General features: G+C 43.3%; 3 protein-coding genes across 5 annotated transcripts in view; 2 read left to right on the top strand and 1 right to left on the bottom strand.

The window, feature by feature from the left end:
- Positions 1-20,221, bottom strand: part of PLK1 (polo like kinase 1) — a 62,174-nt gene extending 41,953 nt beyond the window's left edge. For 2 of the 3 annotated variants that reach the window (XM_080679817.1, XM_080679820.1), the window contains exons 1-4: positions 20,084-20,221; positions 19,301-19,369; positions 6,324-6,442; positions 2,039-2,150 (exon numbers count right to left, since the gene is read on the bottom strand). In XM_080679817.1, coding sequence (XP_080535943.1) covers positions 2,039-2,150; positions 6,324-6,442; positions 19,301-19,369; positions 20,084-20,131 — 348 coding nt within the window. In that variant the 5' untranslated portion in view covers positions 20,132-20,221. The remainder of the gene's footprint in view (positions 1-2,038; positions 2,151-6,323; positions 6,443-19,300; positions 19,370-20,083) is intronic. The other variant, XM_080679819.1, reaches the window with a different exon arrangement.
- Positions 7,190-8,566, top strand: LOC308254457 (protein mago nashi homolog; the record flags this gene model as incomplete). Its single annotated transcript, XM_080680564.1, has 3 exons — positions 7,190-7,364; positions 7,596-7,741; positions 8,510-8,566. 3 exons carry the CDS (start codon positions 7,190-7,192, stop codon positions 8,564-8,566), a joined length of 378 nt encoding a protein of 125 aa, XP_080536690.1.
- Positions 20,222-20,338: 117 nt separating the features above from the next.
- The window catches only part of PALB2 (partner and localizer of BRCA2), a 28,808-nt gene continuing 26,871 nt past the window's right edge, over positions 20,339-22,275 (top strand). The window contains exon 1 of the mRNA XM_080678131.1: positions 20,339-20,548. Coding sequence (XP_080534257.1) covers positions 20,501-20,548 — 48 coding nt within the window. The 5' untranslated portion in view covers positions 20,339-20,500. The remainder of the gene's footprint in view (positions 20,549-22,275) is intronic.

Below are 22,275 nucleotides of genomic sequence, written 5' to 3'. Positions count from 1 at the left end.
ATATATATATTCAAAAGAGAGGGAGAGATGTAACAAAACAAAACAAGAGGAACAAAGGACACGAATCTTCTCACTGTGTACCACCAGCCTGCTTTGTCCACTGGTTGACCATTCTGACCACTCAGAGAAATGATGTTCATTTTGGTTTCAGAGCTTTCTGGGTAAACAGATCAATTAGATATCAGCAAAATAAAAAATAAAAATGTAGGTACTTCTTAGGCATAATGAATTGGCAATAGTGGAGAAGGTTAACAGCTAAAACTACTTCTTTTTCTTTCCTGGAGAATTTTCCCGAAGGGGTCAAGAAGTGTATGTTGCTAGCATTAAGTTACCTATATCTCCTGATGCAAGTTATTCAGCATCTCTGAGCCTTAGTGTCATCTGTGAAACAGGACATAAAACCAACCTGCAGGGATGCTGTCAGGATCAGAGTGGTAAATGCACAACTCACAGCACAACAGTGCCTATTAATACTGCCTGTTGGACTTTTCCCACTGGCATCTGGGCAATTCTAATTAATACCTAAAACTTCACATATTTCAAACAGTCAGACTACCACATGGATGCTATAGGAAGGACCTGTGTGTCATGAGGCACGCCAGACTCTTTTAAAAGATTCTCACATTACTTGAGAATCTGTAAGGTTCAGCAAATGAAGACAGTACTACCACTACTGAACAATGACTATGACATGACAGTCAATTGATACATTGAAAAGTGACCCAAGAAGCAGAGCACCTGACAATGGGACTAGACTTCCCCAGGCCTGGGAATAGCATCTGGCTATGACCTTTCAAATGTCTGCTGCAGGGCTAAAGGACAGGGCTGAAGGACTAAGCTGCTACGCTGAGGTCTTCTTGGCCACAGGACATACCGGAAAAACCCAGCTGTGGCTTGGAAAGCCAGCTTGTCAATGGGATGAGGGACAGGCTGGATTTCAGTCTTCCCCCTTCCTTCCACAGCAGTCCAAGACAAAGACTTTCTGTCTCTAACACTAAGCACTCTGGAGGAGCATACCTGGCAAGACAACCACCTCCCTTGATTCTGAGTAACAAGTCAGGTTGGAATGTTCCTCACAGTAATGTGGTTCTGCCCTGCACGGTGCCTGTGGCTCCTGGAACGTTAGCTGCACAGCTGCTACGAGTTTTCTGATACTCCAGGATCAGAGTCTCATCCAGAGCAGAGAGCCAGCTCTGTATTATTAGGAGCAGCCATGAAAAAATATTGGCTTTTCCTAGAATCTGGTCTGAAGTACAAATTTAAAGTGAAGGAAACATTTTCCCTAAACAGTTTGGCTCTATTCATTAACATTCTTATAAATCCTGCCTGAAATCAAGCTCCTCATCTGTGAAATGCCAAGAAACCCAGCCTTGTGAAGCATGAGTGGGACCAAACAAACTGACGCCAAGTCTCCTGGGACCAGATCCTACAGGTTCTGCTGAGCAAGGTGCTCCCATGCCCCCTGCATGCCCATCACCCTCAATTACCTGCAGTTCCCCTGAAGTCATATCCTGTGGTGACTCTGAGCCTTACACATGCCAGCCTCTTAACTGAAATGCCCATCCTCCCCTCGTCTATGAGCCAGTTTTACCTCACCCTTCACTCACCCCTCACCCCACCAGACAGTAAGATCCCTGAGATAAGGCAACAGGTAGGACATATAACAGCATGACCATTCCATACCACCTGGATTCAAATCCCAGCTCTACTTAATAGCCTCATCAATCCTATAGTATCTAAGATCTTCAGTCTTCGCATCTGCAAACAGGGACAACAACAGCACCTACAAACCCTCTTGGATGATTGTGAGGAGTAAGTGAAAAAATTAAAGGAAAGTGTTTAACATCACAGGGAAGAGGTTCAATAAAGATCAGCCATGATCATGAATGCCTAGGAAAAAGCTCCAAATGAAATAATAATGCCAGCGGACCAGAAGCTACTTCTGCCTTGTCTGGTCACAGAAGCAGAGGCCCACTGATGGGAGGGACAGGAGCTAGAGGGCAGTGAGGCTGCTTAGTCACCAAGTCACCGTACTCACAATCACACAGTTCTTGCCAACATGAACGTAAGAGCCAATCTGAGCTGCGTTGACCACACAATCTTCCTCAATAAAAACATGGTCCCCAATATGTAAAGGGAAGAATGCAACCCTATAGAAAAAAAAGACGAACAATGGTCAAGGTGATGTATTTCTGGCCAAGGCTTATAAAACTATAGATCCTAATCTCAAGTTCATCATCTTGTCTTATTAAAACTGTTCCTAGCAAGGAAGGAATCCTCAGGCTAGAGAAATTCTATAATTTCCCCAGTATTTTGTCAGAGATGGCAAGTTTACATTTCAAACTTTATACCATTATACTCTATAAATTTTCCTACTAGTTCAATATCAGAAATATTAGAGCAAGGAAACAGCAAGGCAGAAGGGGCAAGATATTCCAAGCTAAAGGCACTGGCACCAAATAAAAATGAGTGCCTGTGTGCTCTCATTCCTGCTTCCTTTGAAAATGCTCACAGATCACATTTTTTAATAATCCTATATAATAAAGAGCTAATATGCTAATTAGACAGAATAGCCGAATGACCTTCCAGACATCCAGATGAAGCCGGGCCTGCGAGGGCCAGCCATGGCTGTGAGGGGCTTTGAGGGCTGAGCCCCTTGCACAAATTTCATGCATCGGGCCTCTAGTCTGCTCTATGATATGCCAGGGACTGACATCAGGTTTGTGGGATATAAATGCTAGCACCCAACAATCTGAAAATGGATATATTCCTTCATTTTGCTGAGTGCCTACTATATGTCAGACTCTATGCTAGGAATTGGGGATACAATGGCAAAGAAAAACAATGCAACCCTGCCCACAAGGCGCTTACAATAAAGAGAACAAAATTAAATAAGTGATTATATAGCAAGTAGTTAGTTAGTTAGTTAGTTAGTTGGTTAGAACTGAGGAAATGCTACAGAGGAAAACTACCATGTCATTTGAGAATATAACAAGGAATGGAGGTTTGGTAAAAGCTTAACTGAAAGTGATATATATATAAACCAGGACTTGGACGGGAGCAGGTGTCAGTAGACTTTCTGAGAGCTTCTAACATTGCTCTCATTCTCCCGGTTTCCTAAAGTGTCACGGACAGTAGTTCTGTGATCATATTTACAAGTAATTTCAGTACTTTAGGATGGAAAACATTTGGACTGAAATGAACATGAAGTAGGTAGGATGCTCCTTGCCTCTTTCCAGCCCTGGGTTCTATTCTGTCAGGAGTATTTTGTCAGAGATGGCAACTTTATATATATATATGTGTGTGTGTGTGTATACACACACATATACATATGCATACACATATACATATACATATATATATACACTGAGTGGCCAGATTATTATGATCTCTGAACACATAATAATCTGGTCACTCAGTGTAGACTGACCACAGAGTTGGGATTTTAAAATAAGGTTTTTCCATGTATAAGAACTGCATTGTGGGTAGTTGGAAAGAAGCAGATGACTTACTAGCCAAAGGGTGGGGGCCACTATCTCCTGGTCCCTTGACATATCAAGATTTGCAAGCTTTCCCTTATACGTAAGTACACTGAGTGGCCAGATTATTATGCGTTCAGAGATCATAATAATCTGGCCACTCAGTGTGTGTGTGTGTGTATCTATATATCTATATCTGTATCTATATTTATATTTAGAAAGCAATGTCAAATTTAAATACTCTTTAAATTTTCCTGAATTCACATTTTTAGTCTGTACACCTTGTGTGGCAATGAAGTCCCTGATCTCATCATAGTCTACAGCAGTACCATTAGTTCTTTAATCTTAAGTTAAAATTTCCAAACTTTATACCGTTATCAGGTTCTGGGACATGCATATGCATGGGACAAAATCCCTATCACCTCCTGTTCAGGATTGTTGCTATTTATACTTTCTATATTTCTCACATGAACCATTCTTATTTACACATCCCTCCACTCACCAACAAACCCCTACAATATGCCAGACTCTATGCAAGGAGTTGGGGATACAATGGCAAGGATAAGCAATGCAATGTTCGTTCTCGATGCTTTTCTTGGACCATACCTAGCCCAATAATGCTTTTAGCAGAAAGTAGAGTTAACACTTCTAGCAGAGTATCGGTCACTACACAAAATCACTAAAGGGAAGCTACCACAAGGTTTTCTGGTTTCCCCCAATAGCCTTCTGAGCTAATGAGTGAATAATTTCTTGTGAATGCTTTAGCGTGACTCCCTACTCCAATCCCCGTATATCATGGAAAGCCTGGAGCCCAACATCATTAGGGGAGATGCAGGATTATCCCTGCATGATTCACTCCCAGGTATTAAAGTTAGCTGCTCTCTTCTCTGATCCCACCTTACCTTGTTCAGAACGATGTGACAGGACTATCACATTACATATGTAAATACTGGTGTCCTCGTGCATGGATTCATGCATATTGAGAGGAAATTAATTAGAAGAAATACTTTAATATTGCGATTCACCCTTACTCTATCAACACGAAGCAGATTATTATTGTAAATCACACAGGGAGAACAAATGGTAAAATATTTAACTGTAGCAGTGTTTGACTATATTCTGTGGAGTGAGAAAACCTGAAGTCATTTTCAAGTTCTAACATTTCTTACTTCTTTTCAGTCGGGTCAAGTTTCTAAACTTCCTAAATCTCCATTTTCCAGCTAATGAAAAGAAAATAGGATTCTACTGAGTCTTCTATCTACCTACTCCAGGACTTCTGTGAGGATCAAATGAGATGAGGCATGTGAAATCGCTTCACAGACATTTGGTTAAAGTGTAAAATGTTTGCCCTTGGCTATAAAGCAAGTCGTATTCCTGGGCTGAAGAAACTCCAAGGAGGCTAGCTGCTAGGGAAAGGAAGCCAGGCTTTGCTATATGATGTCATTACCCGGCGCCCACAGCAACTGTTTCCAGGCTGGGCTGGGCTGGGCTGTAAGCTGCATTTTGTGCCATGGGGTCTTGGCAGCGTTGGCTGCGATTTGGTGGGGTGTCACCCCCAGGTGGTGCCAGGGCCTGTGTCCCACTTTGGGGAAGCAGAGTGTTGGTTTGTCAGCGCCAGGTTCATGGTGCCGTGTATTTTTAAGTGGCCAGTGCACGTCATGGCAGCTTCTGTGTTGAGTATCTGCCCCCTGGTGGTCAGTGTGCATCATAGCTACTGGTCGGATGGATGGACACTTAGCCTTTTATATATATAGATTTTTACCACTAGGTTTGAAGAACCTTGAGGTAGCCCCTGGCCAGGTAGCTCAGTTGGTTAGAGCATCATCCTGATATGCCAAGGTTATGGGTTCAATCCCTAGTCAAGGCATATACAAGAATCAAGCAATGAATACATAACTACATGGAACAACAAATCAATGTTCCTCTCTCTCTCTTCCTCTCTCTCTCTAAAAAACACACACACACACAACCTTGAGGCAGGAATGCTATTTTATCCATCTCTATATGCCCTGCTTTTAACTTAGTGACTGGAATAAGGAAGTATTCAATAAATGCTTGTTGAATTACTGGATGAAATGTAGATGGTGTCACATGTAGGAACCAGAAGAGTAAAATAGCTAAGGAGAAGGGAAACAAAGAGAATACCACCATGTAGGTAGAGTGGCCAGTTTTCCTGCCCTGTCCATGGCCTTTCTTGGACACTCTTTATTCCCACTGTGAAATCAGTGGGCATGACTTGACCTGCCCTCGGGTCACAGCTATTAGACCAGGGGTGAACACTTAACTCATGCTGAGCCAAATCAATTCCCTCTCCCATGAATTTTAAATAAGACCTAAGATCTCTATTTGGTATCTGCTGGAAGTCTAAAAGGAGAAATGATATAAATAAGGGGCTGCAGTAGCAAGGTCAGCTCCAGGAGGAAAGGGGAAAGACAATCCGAGAAAGAGGAGAGGGAAACAGAAGTGCAAGAGGACAGATAAATACAAAGTATCATTTTGGAGACAGAGATACTAGATATACAGAATAGTTGTCTTGATTCTGGCAAGGTGACTACTTTGGGGTTCTAGTTCCTCATAAGGCTTGGCCTCTTTTTCTACCCTGAGGTTCCATCAAATATGCCTGTGTCTGTTAAATAAGAACCCCCTTTGCTTTTGCCAGCTTAAGTGGATTGTGTTTCTGACAACCAACCAACCATCAACTAGACTAGGATGACCACCACCAGAAATTCTTACTCAGCATCTCCAACAACAGCATAGACCCATTCCTTGCACCACAATCAACACATGGAGAACACCACCATTAGCAGCAGCTTGCCCAAGACTGAAACAAGATAAGTTACATACCCTTTGCTGAATTTCTTGAACGGTGGCCTTATGACACTCCGACTTTTCACAACACAATGACGTCCAACTCTTACATTTGCCAGATCCCCTCGGATAATACAGTCATTCATCACAATGGTCTACAAAACAAAGCACACTTAAAAATTATCAAGCCGAAACCGGTTTGGCTCAGTGGATAGAGCGTCGGCCTGCGGACTGAAGGGTCCCGGGTTCGATTCCGGTGAAGGGCATGTACCTTGGTTGCAGGCACATCCCCAGTAGGGGGTGTGCAGGAGGCAGCTGATCAATGTTTCTCTCTCATTGATGTTTCTAACTTTCTATCTCTCTCTCTTCCTCTCTGTAAAAAATCAATAAAATATATTTTTTAAAAAAATTATCAAATAGATGAAAACATAACAACAAAAAGAGCAGGTAACAAGACCCTGACTGAGAATTGTGGTATGATTTACTGCAAGTATGTCAAACTCACAGCACACGCCGCATTTAAATAAGTTTGGCCACGAGTTTGACATGCTTAATCTACTGAGTCTAATGTTCTTCCTAAAGGTATATTTGTAAGATTAAGACCTTGTATGGACCCTGATTTGAACAAACCAACTGTAAAAAAATATCTTGAAATACTGGAAAGACTAAACGTGGACTGAGGATTAGATGGTATCAGGGAATTACTAATTTTTTTAAAACTTGTAAGAGAATTGCCCTCATAACACTGACTGCATGGTTTACTATTAAAGTTCCGTCTCTGTAGCCTTTCTTGAGCCATGGACAGTGACTTTTATCTGCATTATTACATGTATGCGTCACAAGGGTAAGTTCAGCCCAATGGGAAATTGAGATATGCCAACAACAGCAATTACAAAAATGTCATGATCAGAAAAGAGGCTTATGTACATAAAAGTGTGATGGAAAAACTGAAGAGAATTGCTGACAGTGAAATTACCAAAGAGAATGATGTTGTGGCCTCCCCCAACCGAGTGGGCTGGCAGGAGCTTGAATTCATTATTGGAGATGAACACAATTCTTTCACAACATCAAAAATTGGTTTTGTCGCCCAGCCAGCCTAGCTCAGTGGTTGAGCATCAACCTATGAACCAGGAGGTCATGGTTTGATTCCTGGTCAGGGCACATGCCTAGGTTGCAGGTTCAATCCTCCATGGGGGGGTGTGCAGAAGGCAACCAATCAATGATTCTCTCTCATCATTGGTGTTTCTATCCCTCTCTCCTTCTCCCTTCCTCTCCGAAATAAATTTAAAAATGCATTTTAAAATATTGGTTCCCTTATTTATGTCAATCAATCCAAGGATCCAAAAGACTTAAGAGTATTTTATTATCTTGTCCGGGACCTAAAGTGTTTGGTCTTCAGTCTTACTGTATTACACTTCAAGATTAGATTGAATATTGGTGTAGAAACAAGGGTGGTAAGAGTAGCAGTTTTTAATTACCATTATCAGGAAATTTTTGTGTAGATCAGGCCAATATTTTTTATAAACTATAAGTGATTCTTTTTTTAATTTAAAAAAAATTTTTATTGATTTCAGAGAGGAAGGGATAGGGAGAGACAGAAACATCAATGATCAGAGAGAATCATCGATCGGCTGCTCCTGCACGCCCCCTACTGGGAATCAAGCCCACAACCTGGGCACGTGCTCTGACTGGGAATCGAACCATGATTTCCTGGTTCATAGGTCATCACTCAACCAATGAGCCACTCCAGTCGGGCAATAAGTAATTGTCTTTAATATGTACATAACAAAATGCAATTTTTACTGTTTTTTGGTTTTTTTAAAATATATTTTATTGATATTTTACAGAGAGGAAGGGAGAGGGATAGAGAGTTAGAAACATCGATGAGAGAGAAACATTGATCAGCTGCCTCCTGCACACCTCCCACTGGGGATGTGCCCGCAACCAAGGTACATGCCCTTGACCAGAATTGAACCTGGGACCCTTCAGTCCGCAGGCCGACGCTCTATCCACTGAGCCAAACTGGTTTCGGCAATTTTTACTGTTTATAAAGATTTTAATGTGTGCAAAAAAACCACACAACTGCTTGTAGCTGAAGATGTTCCCCTTATATCACAAGCTTTACCCGGAACAGCCTTTGACTAGGCCTCCCTGAATGAACAAACATTTATTGGGAACACCTGGAGTAGACCTAGTTTATGCACCTCCTTGGATTTACTCAGATCCACCCGCCCCCACGCCATGGCTGCTTGCTCAACAAGAGTCTTGGCGGCTCGTGACTTTGCCTTATCTGGTAACACAACTACCTCCAACTTCATGCTCCCAGAGGGGGACTCATTGTGGTTCTGGTACCTCTCCCAATGTCTGGACTCAGATTAAGTGCTACTCTGCAGGGTGTGATATCTGGCTTCCCCAGAGATTGCCCAGAGAGGTTGAATAACACAACCCAGAAATTTGGGGGAACTAATGCCCCATATTTGTTAAAGAGTAGGTATTCTTGAAATGTCTGTTGAATAAATGAATGAATGAGGTAAAAAAAAAAAAAAAAAAGTGTATAGGGCTGGGATTGCAGCTGGAACAGTAAACAAGGCACCAAATCATGAGGAATTACATATGCTGAGCATAGAAGCTTGGACTTTTTTCCTAGAGGATATAAGGAATCAATGAAGATATTAGCCGAGGATTGGAACAGGTGAATGTTCATTTTAGAAATATTACTCTTGAAGAAGTCAAGAATCTGAATGGAGGAGGGAGAACTTTTCACTGCAGGGAAAATAACCCTTTAGATGACTACAGTGGATGAAGGTAAAAAGAGATGAGCCTTATCTAAGTTAATAGCTGGGCTGAGGAAAAAAAATAAACTAGAAGTACAGGAATCTGACCAAGCCTCTAGCTACCAATTTACAGGGAGGAGGGGGGAATGTTAATACAATCAGCCAAATTCAGAAATTTGAGAATTCTACAGAAGAGTGATCCAGTTTCCTCAATATAAAGATGGCATGGGGAGCCCTGGCCGGTGTTGCTCCTTGTTTAGAGCGTCAGCCCCCACACTGAAGAATCAGAGGTTCAATTCCTGGTCAAGGGCACATACCTGGGTTGCAGGTTCCATCCCTAGCCCCAGTTGGGGTGCATTTGGGAAGGCAACCAATTGATGTGTCTCTCTCACATCCAATATTTCTCTTTCTCTTTCTCCTTCTCTCTCTCTCTCTCTTTCTTGCTCTCCCTCTCTCCCTCCCTCCCTTCTGCTCTCTCTAAAAATCAATGGAAAAAATATCCTCAGGTAAGGGGGGAGAAATGGCATGGGGAGAACAAGGGGGTGGAGAAAAATAACTGTGACAAATTAGAAACTTAAGAGACATAGTAACCAAACACAATGTGTACTTGACCTTGTTTGGATCCTGTTTTAAAGAAATCAAATGTATGCCCTGGTTGGTTTGGCTCAATGGATAGAGCATCAGCCTGTGGACTGCAGGGTCCCAGGTTCGATTCCAGCCAAGGGCACATGCCTGAGTTGCTGGCTCGGTCCCCAGTAGGGGGCGTGCAGGAGGCAGCCGATCAATGATTCTCTCTCATCATTGATGTTTCTATCTCTCCTTCTTCCTTCTTCTCTAAAATCAATAAAATATATTTTTTTAAAAAAGAAACCAAATGTAAAAAGACATCTTGAGATATTAGAAAGACCATGGACTGAGGATTAGATATTAGGAAATTACTGGGTTTTTTTTTTTGGAAAAAAAAAATTATAACAAGGATACTCTACTATTTAAGTCTTTAAATATTAGTGATACATATTCAAAGTATTTATGGGTGAAATAATATGATGCTTGCAATTTGCTTTAAAAAACTTCAGGTCCCCTCCCCACCCCAGTCAAAATACGTTTGGGAAATGATAATGTCAGAATATTGCTAATTGTAGAAGCTGGTGAATTTATTATATGGTCTCTCTACTTTTGATCGTCTTAAAAGTTCCATAATAATACTGCTCATATAACAAGGAATGAACTAGTTATTGACTAATATATGGAAGAACATGAATAAGTCTCAATAACATTATGCTGAAAGAAGACATCAAATATTAAATTATTTCAATTATATGAAACTCTGAAAAATGCAGAACTAATCTATATTAGTTTTACATCACTGATTACCTGGGGCCAAGAATAGAAGGTGGACTGATTGCAGAAGGCACAAGGAAACTAGGGTGATGGAAATATTTTACATCTTGATTGTGGTAGTGGTTGCATAGCATCAGCCAAAACTTGTCAAACTGTACACTTAAAATGGGCGCATTTTTATATATGTAACTAGAGGCCTGGTGCACGAAATTCGTGAATGGGGGCGGAGTGTCCCTCAGCCCAGCCTGCACCCTCTCCAATCTGGGATCCCTCTCACAATCCAGGACTGCTGACTCCCAACTGCTCGCCTGCCTGCCTTCCTGATTGCCCCTAACTGCTTCTGCCTGCCTGCCTGGTCACCCCCTAACCACTCCCCTGTCAGCCTGTTTGCCCCTAACTGCCCTCCCCTGAAGGCTTAATCGCCCCTAACTGCCCTCCCCTGCAGGCCTGGTCACCCCTAACTGCCCTCCCCTGCAGGCCTGGTCTCCCCCAACTGCTCTCCCCTGCAGGCCTGGGTCCCCCCCAACTACCCTTCCCAGCAGGCCCGGTCGCCCCCAATTTCCCTCCTCTGCAGGCCTGGTCACCCCTAACTGCCCTCCCCTGCAGGCTTGATCGCCCCCAACTGCCCTCCCTTGCAGGCCTGGTCCCGCCCAACTGCCCTCCCCTGCTGGCCATCTTGTGTCCACATGGGGGCAGCCATCTTGTGTGTTGGAGTGACGGTCAATTTGCATATTACTTTTATTAGATAGGATTTACACTTTAATAAAAACAATAATTTACATTGTAAAATGTTAAAAAAAGAAAAAAAGGAAGAGAATCTATATGACTTAGTCATTGTTTAATGTTGGGGGTAAGAGAAAGAGAGTCTAGAATGGGGTGAGCAATCCTGGGGAATGAGATGAGAAATTCATTTGTAATGCTGACTTTGAGGTATCTGTGGGATGACCAATATGCAGCTCTAAATAAAGACCTGGTACCCAGGACAGAAGGTCACACTAGAGAGGCAGATGAGAACTCCTCACGCATACAGGTGAGTTTAGATAAATTGCTGGCCTAAACACCAAGCCCTGAAAGGACACTAAAAAAAAAAAATGGATCCAGCCCTGGCCAGTGTGGTTCAGTTAGTTGGAGTGTCGTCCCGTACCCTTAAAGGTTGCAGGTTCAATTCCCGGTCAGGGCACATACCTATCTGTGGGTTCGATCCCCAGTCAGGGCTCATACAGGAGACAACTAATTGATATTTCTCTTTCACATGGATGTTCCTCTCTCTCTCTCTCTCTCTCTCTCTCTCTCTCTCTCTCTCTCAAAAAAATAAAAAGGAATGGACTCATACCTGAAAAAGTTTACCAATCTCACCTGCTTACGTTCTGTCTATAAAACATCTACCAGTAAAAAGAAACTTTCACCACTGCTGCTGATTATAAAGTATTACAGTTCTTCTTAGTTTTTAAAAGCCCTCTTCTTTAAAGCTAAAAGAGAGGTCTATTTCTAGTAAGTACTTCTTTCATCTGAGAGCTGTGATTTACTTCTACCACTGTTGTCAGTTTATGTTTCCATCTATAATTAGTGCCTTTTCTTTTGGAAGAAAACAGAATTCCAAGAGTTCTGAGTATTTGGCAATGGGTGATGTCATCTTATTATCTTACCTAATTATAGACAAACATGTAAATTGACCGTACCAATCAGAGTGAGTATGCAAATTAGAAGGCCAAAGATGGCGGCCACCCAGCTGCTCCAGGCGCGGAGTGGCCAGGCAGGGCAGGACACCTGCTATGAGAGGGAGGGCGAGGGGCGAAGGGATCTACAGGAGCGGAGTGCTGCAGCAAAGACAAGACTGCAGACTCTGGGGTCTGCAGCAAAGATGAAGATGGCAGACTCCAGCCAGAGTCTGCAGCAAAGACGAAGATGGCAGACTCTGGCTGGAGCGAAGGCCTGGGTCCCGGGTGCCGGAGGAAAACCGGTGCTGGAAGCCAAGGGAAGGAAGGACTATTGCACAAATCTCTTAGTGAAACGGGCCTCTAGTGTTTTTAATAAAGATAACAATTGTAGAAAAAAATAAAGATAAGAATCATAATCTGGAAATAAAGAAAACCCATGTAAGTCCCCCTGTCAACCTCAACTACACTTCCACGGAAGCAGCAAACACACAAAAAACATAAGTAAATCATATCTCGAGTGGTCAATGAAATTAGCAAGAGGAACTCAAATCCTGGCTTCCTATCTATAGAGTGCAACTGGCCCTAACCGGTTTGGCTCAGTGGATAGATCGGACTGAAAGGTCCCAGGTTCGATTCCAATCAAGGGCATGTACCTTGGTTGCGGGCACATCCCCAGTAGGAGGTGTGCAGAAGGCAGCTGATCGATATTTCTCTCTCATCAATGTTTCTAACTCTCTACCCTCTCCCTTACTCTCTGTAATAAATCAATAAAATCAATAAAATATATTAAATATATATATATATAAAAATATATGTATGTATGTAAAAGTGCAACTGAAGAAGAGAAGTGATTCAAAATAGAGGCAACAGTGTGTTAAAATGACAGGAGGTGCCTATAAGACCCTTATAGGGAAGAAAATGGTACTGAAGCAGAGTTCACAGGACTCAACAAGGGAAAAGGCAGAGATGGAAGTTGGAGGCCCACGGATAGCACCTGGAAACCTGTTTTGTGTGGCCCAGACAACATATTTATCATTTAAATTAACTGCTATTATTTGAAAAGTGGGACATTTTGCATTTTTAAAAAATCCAGATTTCTAGTTTCTTTTGGGAAAATCAGAAACTCTGGAAATATAAGCATATTTTCTCACTTGAAACAATCAGCTTGGGTTTAACTAGGACATGTATTGTCCGAAGTCACCAGGCCCCACTACACTATTGTTTACACCCAGTCTTTATATATATATATATATACCAGAGGCCAAATGCACGAAGATTCATGCAAAAATGGGCCTTCCTTCCCCTGGCTGCTGGCATCACCTTCGCTCTGGCCGGAGCCGCCTTTCCGCTCTGGTCCAGAGCTGCCTTTCCGCCTTCCCACGCTGCCTAGAGGCCTGGAGCGGCTGGAGTGGTGTGGAACACCTGGGTCATTGCCATGGCGACAACGCAAGCTTCCTGCCCCGCCACTGGCCATTCGGCGCCCACGTATGCAAATTAACCTTCCATCTTTGTTGGGTTAATTTGCATACCCACTCCTGATTGGCTGGTGGTCGTCGTGAAAGTACGGTCAATTAGCATGTTACTCTTTTATTAGGTAGATACACACACTAGAGGCCCAGTGCACGAAATTCATGCACTGGAGTGGGGGGAGGTTGTCCCTCAGCCCAGCCTGCACCCTCTCACAATCCAGGACTGCTGGCTCCTAACCACTTGTCTGCCTGTCAGCCTGATCACTCCCTAACTGCTCCCCTGCCAGCCTAATTGATGCCTAACTGCTCCCCTGCCGGCCTAATTGATGCCTAACTGCTTCCCTGCCGGCCTGATTGCCCCCAACTGCCCTCCCCTGCAGGCCTGGTCACCCCTAACTGTCCTCCCCTGCCAGCCTGTTCACCCCCAACTGCCCTCCCCTGCAGGCCTGGTCACCCCCAACTGCCCTCCCCTGCGAGCCATCTTGTGATGACATGGGGGCGGCCATCTTGTGATGACACAAGGGCCACCTAGGCTTTTATTAGTATAGATATTGATTGATTGATTTCAGAGAGGAAGGGAGAGGGAGAGATAGAATCATCAATGATGAGAGAGAATCATTGATCGGCTGCTTCCTGCATACCCCTCACCGGGGATGGAGCCTGCAACTTGAGCTTGTGCAGGAATTGAACCATGACCTCCTGGTTCATAGGTCAATGCTCAACCACTGAGCCTGCTACACCCAGTCTTTCTATTCATTTTATCCCTGTCTGCTTCTGCAAGTGCTGTGACACCTGATATAAATGCTCAGAAAAACATAAGTGTCAAAGTTCTCAAAGGGACAAGAGCTAGAAACTTACATGGATTGTTCATAATAGCAAAACTAGAAACAAAATAACTAGTTATCCACCAACAGGTGAGGGGAATACATGGAATTTTACACAGCAGTGAAAATGCACAAACTACATGAATCTTAAAAACAAGTGTCATATTAAATGTTTTCTATTGTCATTATTATATGTTAAAAAAGTCACAGAAAACCAAGTAATGCTAAACAATTTATATAGGTGTCCCAAAAAAATGTATACACATTTTAACAACTGATTCTATTACATATTGAAAATTACATATATTTTAATAAATACTGCCTTTATAATTATTCAAAGTGTGTATACATTTTTTGGGACACCCTGTATTATTTAGGGATACATATGTTTGTGGTAAAACATTTTTTTTTAAATAAAGAATTTAGCCCGGCTGATGTTGCTCAGTGGTTGAGCACCAAATTATGCACGAAGAGATTGTTGGTTCAATTCCCTGTCAGGGTACATGCCCAAGTTACAGCTCAATCTGGCAGCCGATTGATGTTTCTCTCTCATCGATGTTTCTATCTCTCACTCCCCCTCCCTCTCCTTTCCTCTCTCTGTAAAATCACTAAAAAATAAAAAATTATGTGAGACAAAGTTCAGGATAGTAATTTCCTCTTGGAAGGAGGTAGAAGAAAGGAATGGGAGAGGAATACAAAGGTAGCACCATATTATACGTTACAGTTCTACGTATGGATGGTGGGTTCCTATTGATTTAATTTTTATGCTTTATAACAATATATCACATATTACTCTTTTGTGTGCACCAAATAGTGCCAAATAAAACATCTTTTTAAAAAGAAACAGATGGGCCAAACAATGAAAACAGTCTCAAAAAAGGACAAAGTTGGAGGACCCATACTTTCTGATTACAAAATTACTGCAAAGCCACAATAACCAAAACAGTATAGCATTGACATAAGAACAGACATATCAACCAATGGAGCAAAACTGAGAGTCCACAAAGAAACCATGCATCTATGGCCAATTGATTTTCTACAAGATGTCAAAACCAAAATGGCACTCAGACAACTGGATTTCCACATTTCAAAAGAATTAATGAATTAGGACCCCCTATATCACACCACATATAAAAATTAATTCAAAATGCATCAAAGAGCCCTAGCTCATTTTTCTCAGTGGTTACAGTGTTGGCCCTCGGACTGAAAGGTCCCAGGTTCAATTCTGGTCAAGGGCACGTACCTAGGTAGCAGGCTTCATCCCAGCCCCAGTAGGAGCAAGGGGGAGGCAACCAATAGATGTGTCTCTCTCACATCAATGTTTCTGCCTCTCCCACTCCCTTCCACTCTCTTTAAAAATTAATGGAAGAAATATTCTAGGGTGAGAATTAACAAAAAAATAAACAAAAAAATGCATCAACAACCTAAACACAAGTGCTAAAACCAAAAAACTATTAGAAAAAAATATAAGAGTAAATCTTGTGATCGTGGGTATGGGATTCTTAGATAATGATAGCAAAACCTTGAGTAACAAAAGAAAAAAAATAGATAAATTGGACTTCATCATAATTAAAAACTTTTGTGCATCAAAGAGCATCATCAAGAAAGTTAAAAGAGGCCTGGCCAGTGTGGCTCAGTTGGTTGGGCATCATCCTGTGCACCAGGAGGTTGCTGGTTCAATTCCCGGTCAAGGGCACTTGCCCAGGTTGTGGGTTCGATCTCCAATAGGCAGCTGATCGATACTGCACTCTCACATCGATGTTTCTCTCTCCCTTTTCCTTCCTCACTCTCTAAAAATCAATAAACTTCAGAAAAGAAAGTGAAAAGATAATCTCAGAATGGTAAGATTTATTTGCAATCATCTATCTGATAAAGATTTAATATGCAGAATATATAAAGAACTCCTATAAACCAACAACAAGACAACACAATTTTTAAATGGGCAAAGTACTGAATATATATTTCCCAAAGAAGATATACAAATGGCCAATAAGCACATTAAAAGATGTTCATCGTAAAAACCGGTTTGGCTCAGTGGATAGAGCGTCGGCCTGCGGACTGAAGGGTCCCGGGTTCGATTCCGGTCAAGGGCATGTACCTTGGTTGCGGGCACATCCCCAGTGGGAGGTGTGCAGGAGGCAGCTGATCGATGTTTCTCTCTCATCGATGTTTCTAGCTTTCTATCCCTCTCCTTTCCTCTCTGTAAAATATCAATAAAATATATTTAAAAAATAAATAAATAAAAAATAAAAAAATAAAAGATGTTCATCGTGCCGAAACCGGTTTGGCTCAGTGGATAGAGCATCAGCCTGTGGACTGAAAGGTCCCAGGTTCGATTCCGGTCAAGGGCACGTACCTTGGTTGTGGGCACATCCCCAGTGGGTGGTGTGCAGGAGGCAGCTGATCGATGTTTCTCTCTCATCGATGTTTCTAACTCTCTATCCCTCTCCCTTCCTCTCTGTAAAATATCAATAAAATATTAAAAAAAAAAAAAAAAAAAGATGTTCATCGTCATTAGTTATTAGGGAAATACAAATCAGGAACTACAATGAGATACCATTCATACCCACATCCAAAAAATGAAAAATTACAAGTGTTAGTGAAGATGTGAAGAAACTGGTACTCTATTGCATTGTGGTGGAAACATAAAATGGTTCAGCCCTTGTGGAAAATAGTTACAAAGTCACAAAACTAAACACAGAATTACCACATGGCCCAGCCAGTGTGGCTCAATGGTTGGGTGTCAACTCAGGAACCAAGAGGTCACCAGCTTTTGTTTTAAATATATTGTTATTGATTTCAGAGAGGAAGGGAGAGGGAGAGATAGAAACATCAAGGATGAGAGAATCATTGATCAGCTGCCTCCTGCATGCCCCCTACTGGGGATCAAGCCCACAACTCAGGCATGTGCCCTTGACTGGAATCAAACCCAGGACCCTTCAGTCCATAGGCCGACGCTCTATCCACTGAGCCAAACCAGCTAGGGCGAGGTCACTGATTTGATTCCTGGTCAGGGCACATGCCCAGGTTGTGGGCTCAATCCTCAATAGAGGTGTGTACAGAAGGCAGCCAATCAATGATGCTCCTCTTTCATCGATGTTTCTCTCTCTCTATCCTGCTCCCTTCCTCTCAAATAAATAAATAAAAACTAAAAAGTTTATCTTTAAAAAAAGAATTACCACATGACCCAGCAATCCAATTCCTAGATATATATACCCAAAAAAACTGAGAACAGCTACTGAGGATTGAGCCCGTAATCCAGACATGTGCCCTGACTGGAAATGGAACTGTGACTTTCTGGTTCATAAGTCGATGCTCAATCTTTGAGCTATGGGGGCTGAGCACAGAAAATGTTTTATAATTAGCTGAAGGATTTCCAAATAAGTCAGATGAAGTTAATGGAATTTCCTATTTCTGTGCTAAACAGTTTGTCTATAATTACTAATTATATCTATTTACTGAACTATTTTTCCTTTAAATTAAATCTCAAATAGATATGATGGGCTATTGGAGATAGAAATTGTATCTTTACTGAAAATATTTGTGATCTCTTGATTACAGTTAGACTATTTTCCCTCTGGAGGTTAGAGGTGTTACATTTCAAGGAAAATTTAGTATTCCAGATGGCAGGAGACACAGACTCCAATGTTTATTAGTCTCAAATATATCTTGATATTTTCTATGGTTCTAAAATGTTCTAATATTATCTTCAAGTTTATTTTTAAATTTTTTAAATCCTCCCCCGAAGATATTTTTCCATTGAGTTTTAGAGGGAGTAGAAGACAGAGGGAAAGACAGGGCCCGGGTCAGGGAGGAGCCTGTAACCAAGGTACGTGCCCTTGACCAGAATCGAACCCAGGACCCTTCCACTGAGCCAAACTGGCTAGGGCTATCTTCAAGTTTATATTTATCTCTCTGCTATTTTGATTTATTCAGACTAAAGATTTTGAACCTTTCATATTCCATTTTACAAACTGGTCTCAAATTGTACTCTTTTTCCAAATTCTCACATTAATTCTAAGTGTTTCAGTTAGTACTAATTCAATAATTATCATCAAACAGATAAATATATTAGTATTACTTTAGTTTCTGCACTAAACATTTTGTTACATATTTATGTTTTGTGTAGTATTTCAATATTGGATAATAATTTCAGTTGTGGGTGACATTGTATTATGTTCCTGCAATAAAAGGCAAAAAGGCTTTCTGTTGCCTCCTTTTATTGAACCTCTTTTGTATTTAATAAATCCAATCTGGAGAATTAAAAGAGAGAATCTATGTATATAAATGCCTAAGCAACTGGAATGACCAGTCACTATGATGTGCACTGATCACCAGGGGGCAGACGCTCAAAGTAGGAGCTGCCCCCTGGTGGTCAGTGCACTCCCAAAGCCAACCTCCCCTGGATGGCCAACCTCCCACAGTCCCTCCCCCCTGCCCCTGGGCTGGGACAGGGAACCAGTGGTAGGTGGCAGCAGACATGGCCCCTTTCCCAGGGGGGCCGAGAGCCAGCTCCCTCCTCGGGGCTGGTGGCCAACCTCCCATGCCTTGTCCCTTCCCCTGGCCAGCAGGCCCTGATCGGCCTGCTGCCCACCCACCGTGGTGGTGGTGCAGAGGCAAGGGAAAGTGGGTGGAGGCAGAGAACCACGTGGCGGCGGGCCGCCAACGATAATGGCATCAGCATCAGGCATCCATTCCTTTCACGCCCAGCCTGATGGCCGTCACCTCCTCTCCAGCTGGACCCTGACTGGTCTAGCCCCAGTTGGCCCTGATCGCCGGCCAGGCCTAAGGACCCCACCCGTGCATGAATTTCATGCACTGGGCCTCTAGTGTTTAGATATACAGCAATAAATGGGAGATGTGGCAACATTTTATCTGCCCTGCTGATGGAATAATTTGTGAAAAGAAAGCAAAGGTATGCATCCAGGAGGTGGCTTTGTCCCTTACCTTGCCATTGAGAACGATGTTCTGACTTCCGCACAACACTGACTGGCGACTAACTTTGTTCCCAGATGCCTGAAAGGAAACAGCAGGACATGAGAGGGAGCAAGCTGAGTGGGTTTTGAGCTATAGGTTTCCATCAAGAAAGTTCATACTGGAGAGAAAGACTTGAAAATAGGGTGTAGTCTACAAATGAATGAGTCCAGAATTTTAATAAAGCAAGGATGGATTAGGAAACTATAGAGATTCAAGGAATAGATCCAGAATTTCGATGTGGTATGTCTGCCTATAGCCTAGTGGCATCAGAGATGTGGATTCAAGTCCCAATTCTATACCCCAATTTTAAAGCTCTAACCCCAGGATAATGACTTCACCAGTATCATAGACTTGTGAGAATTCAATGAAAAACAAAATTATACTACTAACTTTGATTGAGAAATTTACACACATCATATACTGACTATTAAAAAAAAAAACAGTCTTTAGCACATAGTAATCAATTACGACAGGTTCGTTTTTAAAAGCCCGAAGTCTGGAGCTGTAATTAATATTAGGATGGACGAGACTTTTCCTGCTTTCTAGGAAGCACTTTATCTCTACGAGGAAATCGGGATTCAATGAAAAAGCCTAAACTGGCCATTTAAGGAATAAATAAGGTCAGACCTATACACGCCCATACATGCCACAGGGACCCAGGGACCCGGGGTGGGGCAGGGACAAGATGGGGGCACAGGCCCCAAAGGGATCCAGGCCTGGAAAGGGAAGCGCCGATGTGTGGACACCGCGCACCGTCTCGATGTACTCAGACTTGTTGTAGAGCAGCTCGCCCAACTCCATGGCCCCCTAGTCCTCTAAGCAAATCGGGATGCAGTCAAAGCCTGTCAGCAGCTCAGTCCGCCGGGGATGCCGGAACTTCCGGCGAGCGCTGCACTTCCGCTCCCAGGCTGCCTCGGGTCTCATCCCCAGCTCCGCCCCCGCGAGGCGGCCCCGCCCGGCGCTCAGCAGTCCCGGCTGCGCTTGCGCGACCCAGCGCGGGACTCCATTGGCCGGGTTGAGGGCGCGCGGGATCTCGCTGGTCGCGCGCTGCGGGTGCCCCGGGCGCCCCATTCCTACCCGGGGTGCTGGCGGGGCCTGGGCCGCAGGAGTCCTCGAGTCCGCAGCCCCGGGGCCGGCGACGGCTGCTCTTCCCGTTCGTTCGCCGGCCCGATGGAAGAACCTCCTGGGAAGCCCCTCAGTTTTGAGGAGAAGGAAAAGGTGCGGGGGTGCGGGAAGGGCTGACTCGGAACTCTGACCCCTTCGCCAGGATTGTAGGCCGGTCTGCGTCCCCGGCGACCACGCCGCACTGACCTGTGGCTTGCGCTCTTTGGACTCGCGCTGCCCAGGGAGTGAAAGTGTGGAAGAGCGCTGTACTCGCCTGGCATTTAAAGACACTTTTTTTTTCTTGCAGCACTAACACCTAAATACATAACGTAAAACTGTAGACAAAGCTAAAGTCCCCATCAAACATCCTCCCTCTGCCCCCACACTCTGAGCCGTAGCTTCGCCCACCCACCCCAGCCTCAGGCTGGTGGAGGGGCGCCCTTGTAGTCTCTAACCACCAAAAAGTGGTGTGTATTTTTTGGAAAGGAGAATGTTCATACATGGTACAATCAGGATGGTTCTGCAACTTACGTTTTTCTTCTCCATGATTGACATCCATGTTAGTACATGTTTATCGACCCAATTTTTTTAGGTTCTGTATAGTATTCTGTAGTATGGAAGTGCCATCTTTAGCTATTACTCTGCTGAGAGACTTAGGTGGTTCCTGCTTTTGCTTCTACAACATTAACAGTGTTGCTCTAGCCATCTTTACTATGCCAACTTGTGTTTATGCTGATATTAGCTAGAATGTATCTTTTGCTGGCTGTTCCAAGCTTTGTGCTACACTCTTCGTTCACATTAACTCGGCAGTCCTCTTATGGCGGCCTACTTCCTTTTTCTTTTCTTTTCTTTTCTCTTTAATATCAGAGAGAGGAAGGGAGAGAGAGGGGTGGAAACAATGATCAATTGCCTCCGACACGCACCCGGGGATGGAATCTGCCCTGCCGTTACAGGGAATTGAACCCATCACCTTTTGGGGTATGGTGACGCCCCACCCAACCTAGCCACACCAGCCAGGGCCCAGCCTACTTTCCAGTGGGGGTGAGAATTGCATTTACAAGTCAAGATAATTTCCAGATAATTGATAAGCCTGGTGACTAATAGGACGTTGTAAGAAGCAGTCTGGCATAGATTTAAGAGCACAAACTCTAGAGCTGGACTGCATGGGTTTGAATTACATACCATTTATAAACTGTGATCTAAGACAAACTGCTTTCCCTCTGATCTTCCCTTGCCAGCTCCTTCCTCCTCAGGTCTAGGGTCAAGTGGTAGTAGTCCTTAGAAATGATCCCTGGCCACCCTATCTAAAGTAGTCCATTCCCGCAACTCAGGAGCTCCCTGTTTACCTAGATATTGATTACCATGTGAAATCATGTTTATTTGTTTTCTGTTTATTATCTGCATCATTCACTATCTATAAGCTTGACCACACTGTATGTCTAGCACCTGGAACAATAGCTGATACCCTTAGGAACTGATACAGCTATTGTCCCCAGGTGGTAGAGAGATACCTGGACCAATAATTGACAAATAAGAGATTCCATTTTCCAAGTGAATGTCTGAGGGTGACAGCTCTTTGTTGTTAATCCTCACCTGAGGATATTTTTTCCATTGATTTTTAGAGCAAGTGGAAGGGAGGGGGAGAAACAGAGAGAAACATCAATGTGAGAGAGACACATCAAATGGTTGCCTCCTGCACACACCCCAGATGGGGCTGGGGATCAGGCCGGCAACTGAGAGGTACGTGCCCTTGATCAGAATTGAGCCCGAGACCCTTCAATCCGAGGGCCAAAGCTCTATCCACTGAGCCAAATGGGCCAGGGCAAGGGTGACAGGTCTTG

This window comes from Plecotus auritus (assembly GCF_963455305.1).
Source record: "Plecotus auritus genome assembly, chromosome: 7".
Taxonomy (NCBI): Eukaryota; Metazoa; Chordata; class Mammalia; order Chiroptera; family Vespertilionidae; genus Plecotus; species Plecotus auritus.
This window is presented reverse-complemented; position numbering and strand designations above follow the sequence as displayed.